At 47.9% G+C, this 4,928-nt stretch overlaps 1 protein-coding gene across 1 annotated transcript; it reads right to left on the reverse strand.

Moving 5' to 3' along the window:
* Positions 1-634: 634 nt before the first annotated feature.
* Positions 635-2,432, reverse strand: LOC141089682 (uncharacterized). Its single transcript, XM_073576151.1, has 2 exons — positions 1,871-2,432; positions 635-1,768 (listed from the first exon to the last, which is right to left on the reverse strand). Exons 1-2 carry the CDS (start codon positions 2,095-2,097, stop codon positions 790-792), a joined length of 1,206 nt encoding a protein of 401 aa, XP_073432252.1. The 5' UTR covers positions 2,098-2,432; the 3' UTR covers positions 635-789.
* Between the last annotated feature and the right edge of the window lie 2,496 nt (positions 2,433-4,928).

Consider the following 4,928-nt stretch of genomic DNA (forward strand, 5'->3'; position numbering starts at 1 on the left):
TAGACAAATTTTTAGTTTTGCCTTTTTGTTTTTTGGGTTTTGCTTAAAGGCAAACATAATTTTGCCATAACACAAATTTGGCAATGGCCAAAATGACCCTTTGGGCCTTCGTTAACTTGATGTAACATTAACATAACAGAAAATAACTGCAACAAACATTATGCAATAACAACATTGCTGCATGCCTACATTAACCTGGATTAGGCAACAAAGGGTGAGCTCCATCACCAAAATAAAGTCAATAAGATAACACTCACATTTCCTCATAATGTTTTCCAAACATAGAAAGATTCCACCATGACAGGCAAGGCTACCTCACATCTTTCACACAGATATTACCTGTCTGTAGAACAGACAATATTTAAGCATGCTATACTGGAAAGGATGAAAATACAAAACTCACTTGTTAAGACATAGAGAGAGCGTGATATTGTGAATGCTGTTCGCCTCAAATTGGTTTACTAGAGAATGCTAATAACAAAGTTGACTACTTAACTAAAGGCAAGCACACCTTTCCTATGCATTAACAAGTGATTAGTGTATTTTCATCCTTTCAGGTAACAGTATAGCGCATTTAAATATTCTCTTTTATACACACATGTAATATCTGTGTGAAAGGCGTGAGGTAGCGTTGCCTGTCATGATGGATTGTTTCATATGTTTGGAAAACATTGTTTACAAATGTGAGTGTTAAATTATGTTCTAAATGTTGGTGATGGAGAACACCTGTTTTTTTCTCTAGATTAGAAGCACCAGTTACATGTCACTGGACATCTCCAAAGTTTGGATTCATAAATCCTCATATGTAGGGGAAGGGGAATGGGGAGGAACAGCCTGGGGGTGCTGCTGGACATTGTGGCCAACATCGCCCTGTGTGGGGCCATACTGTTGCCCATGATGCTGTTGTTGTCCAGCCTCCTGGGCCTGTTGGTGATACTGCCCAGAGTAATAATGATGATGGTGAGGGGCTTCTTGTTGGCTATGGTAGGCCCGTGGATCATACCCACCAAGATAGCCAGATCGTCCCCAACCAGGTTGGGACCAGCCTCCAACACTGGGTGGGTACAAGTGGCCATATTGGTGGGGTTGGCTTGCTGAAGACATTTGGGGCTGCGGAATAGAAGGATGGGTAGGGGGAGGAAGGGGTTGAGGTGTTGGCCCACGTATTAGGGGCTGTTCAGACCCTGCTTGAGCAAGCATCTGTGTGGATGGTCTCATGCGCATTAAATTTCTTGGTGAGAGCTGCCACCTCTCCAGAAATTCAAACACCTCATATGGGGTATTGGGGGGGGTGCTTGCATCAAGCAGGATCTGAATACACCCCCTAATACGGAGCCTGACCTCACGGGTAAGGGCACGGAGATAAAGGGTGAGGCTACGTGCATAGGCCTCCTCACCATCATCTGTAGTGACTCTGGACAGGTAATTCAGCACCCCAGTGTCCACATTGGTCCTGCTCTCTTGAATGGCGACCTGGCGCCTTCTTCTTATTCGCCGTGTTGCTAGAGCAGCCTGTGGGGAGGGCCTGATCTGGGCAGTTGGGCTGCTGCTCAAGTTGCCCATCTCTTCCAGGATGGGTGAGGTTGCAGCTGCAGACCGTCCTGGTGGTGTGTTTTGTCGGGCAGCCATTGTGTGCTCTTGTGATGCCTCCTCTTCAGACATCCTTCTTGTAGGGGGAGAAGATGGGCCAGCCACCTCATCCCCTACAGGATCAATAACGGGCTCTGCCTCTGAGGCCGTTCCTCGATCCGTAAGGTTGGATTGAGTTCTGTTATGAAATAGAACAGAGGCAAAAATACATAAATATTTTTGTCCCTGTAAAGTATTTGTGTAATGTTTTTGTGTCATGTGGTGTGAGGTATGTACTTACGGTCTCAGAGCCAGAATTGGGGCGAGGAAGTTCAGCCGGTCATAATATATATATTTCCGCTTTACATGGCCAGCATCCCCACTCCTGGACCGCTGCTGGCGTTCCCGGCGGTATTGGTCCCGGATGCTTCTCCACCGTTTCATCACATCTTCAACTGCAATGTGACAGGAAAGATTGTCAAAATCACATATTTGAGTGGTCACATTTTCAAACAGTAGTCTAGGCATGGGGCCTTATGGGGTGTGCGTTCTACCCATGGTGGCATATGTAATTGGGCCGATACCCAGGGTCTCATTAGCTCCCCTGAAAATAATTTTTGTGGCTAGGAGGATGAGGAGCTTGTGGCCTAACCCCTAATTATGGCTGTGTGAAGCCACGTGTCACATCCTAATGTAATGGCCTCATGAGGCTAAAATTACATGCCCAGGAAGGGGGGGGGGGCTGATTGTAGAGTCATTTTATAGCGCGCGCTAACGTTAATTATATTTTTATGGTTGCACTTACGAATTTTCTGCTGCTCCTCACGTGGTCTGTCACCGAAGTCATGGTACATCTGGCGACAGATGCGCCTCCATGATGCCTCCTTTCGTGTGCGGTTCGCATAGTTTGCGTTGCGTGGGTCCCATATTTCTGGACGCTCCTGCACCAGCACAATTAGCATCTCCACATTTATGTAAGTGGACGCCATGCTGTTGCTGTACTCCGTGGAGGCGTACTTCCTGGATGTCTGGAGCGCTTTTTGAGCTCATTTGCATGTCTACGCTTCCTGATGATGGATTGGCCCATTTCCTGTCACCAGCCAAAAGACCTGCGTATTGCTCGCAGGTCACACGTGTGGTCAGTGTGTAATCCGTATTTTTTGCGCACCCATTGACTTGCATTGGCGTGCTACGGGCGTAGTACGCTGACAATCGCAGCATGCTGCGAGTGGCACGGAGCGTAGGATACGGAGGAGAAATATACGCCTGGTGCGAGTGACCCCATAGAGAGTCATTGGTCCGTGTCTAATGCGTGCTTTTTGCGCCTCGCACGCACCCGTATTCCTCGCCAGTGTGACTCCGGCCTTAGAGTCGTGTCCATTTTTCAAACAGTTTCGTATATCTGCTGTGTGATCACGGTCAAAACTAGACAGAGACAGCGTGTGTCAGTCTGTATACAAATACACGGAGCTTGACAATTTTACATACACACACCGTACAGCGATGCACGCTCCTCACACACTACTGTGTACCGCCTTCTAGCACGGACAAATAGAAGCTACCTGTGTGTGTGTTTCTGAAAAAAAAGTCGAGGACTTTTTCCATTTTTCCAGACCTACACCTTAGAGTCCTGTCCGTTTTTCAAACAGTTTCGTATATCTGCTGTTTGATCACGGTCAAAACTAGACAGAGACAGCGTGTGTCAGTCCGTATACAAATACACGGAGCTTGACAATTTTACATACACACACCGTACAGCGTTGTACGCTCCTCACACACTACCATGTACCGCCTTCTAGCATGGACAAATAGAAGCTACCTGTGTGTGACTCTGGAAAAAAAAGCCGAGGAGTTTTTCCGTTTTTCCAGACCTACACCATAGAGTCCTGTCCATTTTTCAAACAGCTTCGTACATCTGCTGTTTGTTCACGGTCAAAAGTAGACTGAGACAGCGTGTGTCAGTCCGTATACAAATACATGGAGCTTGACAATTTTACATACACACACCGTACAGCGGTGTATGCTCCTCACACACTACCGTGTACCGCCTTCTAGCACGGACAAATAGAAGCTACCTGTGTGTGACTCTGGAAAAAAAAGCCGAGGAGTTTTTCCTGACCTACACCTTAGAGTCCTGTCCGTTTTTCAAACAGTTTCGTATATCTGCTGTTTGATTACGGTCAAAACTAGACAGAGACAGCGTGTGTCAGTCCGTATACAAATACACGGAGCTTGACAATTTTACATACACACATCGCATAGAGCTGTCCGATTTTCCAACAGTATTGTATATCTGCCGATCGCATTGCAGTCACTTTTATACCTAGTGTGAGAATCATGTGGGAATAGTGGATGAGGGCAGGTATATCGCGCCCAGATTCCTTTCCTATGTGGCCTAGTCTGGTCAGTATCGCACCTGCTTACTAATGGATAATGGGAGGTGGATATAAAAGGATGCCAGGTGGTTGTGTGAGTGTCTCAGCCTGGGAACACAGAGAGCCTGTCTCTGTGAGAGACACACACGTGAGTGGAAGCAGTGCCCACTGCAACTGTGGTTTGGCTGGACGGGAGAAGCCCGCCAGTTGGTAGTTAGGTTGTACTTTGTTTAGTTAGTGCCGGACAGGCAAGGATTTGTTTTATGTTTTATTTCCTTTTGCATTGCTTTCACCTTGAATAAACCTGACCCAGTGTCAGTTATACCCGAATCCAGCTCTGCGCCTGAGTTTCATACTGAACGCACGTGACCTTTGACCCCAGCAAAGGAGATCCCGGAGTGTTTTATCACATTGTGGTGGAGAACGCGGGCATCACGTTGCAAGCATGAGCATGGAGGACGTGGTGAAAGCGCTGGTACAGTCCACCGCCGTCCAGCAAGAAGCTAATCGGGTGATGATGGCCCAGCTGAAGGAGTTGGTGGACATGACAGCTACCGATCGTTCGCTTCTCCAGCAGGTGGCGCAGCGCCTGGCAAGCCTACATGAGGTTAACCTGGAAGCCGAGTCAAGAGTGATTCACGTGAGTCGGTACTGGCAGAAGATGACGACCGAAGATGACGTCGAGGCATACCTGACCACGTTTGAACGGACGGTGGTACGAGAAAAATGGCCGAAGGCACGATGGGCCGGCCTGATTGCCCCGTTTCTTTCCGGTGAGGCCCAAAAGGCTTATTATGACTTAGAGCCTGAAGCTGCGCAGGACTTTGACAAACTGAAAGCCGAGATCTTGGCCCGGCTGGGAGTGACGACCGCTGTCCGTGCACAGAGAGTGCATCAATGGACTTATCAGCCGGATAAACCACCGCGGTCACAGATGTTCGACCTGATCCACGTGACGAAGAAGTGGCTACAACCCGAGGTGCT

This window comes from Dendrobates tinctorius, unplaced genomic scaffold (assembly GCF_039654945.1).
Source record: "Dendrobates tinctorius isolate UK_male_01 unplaced genomic scaffold, ASM3965494v1 ptg000047l, whole genome shotgun sequence".
Taxonomy (NCBI): domain Eukaryota; kingdom Metazoa; phylum Chordata; class Amphibia; order Anura; family Dendrobatidae; genus Dendrobates; species Dendrobates tinctorius.

Coding starts and splice junctions, on each gene's coding strand:
- LOC141089682 (XM_073576151.1), bottom strand. CDS start 2,097: ATGCCTAGACTACTGTTTGAAAATGTGACCACTCAAATATGTGATTTT. Junction 1,769..1,870: donor CCAATTCTGGCTCTGAGACC/GTAAGTACATAC, acceptor ATTTCATAACAG/AACTCAATCCAACCTTACGG.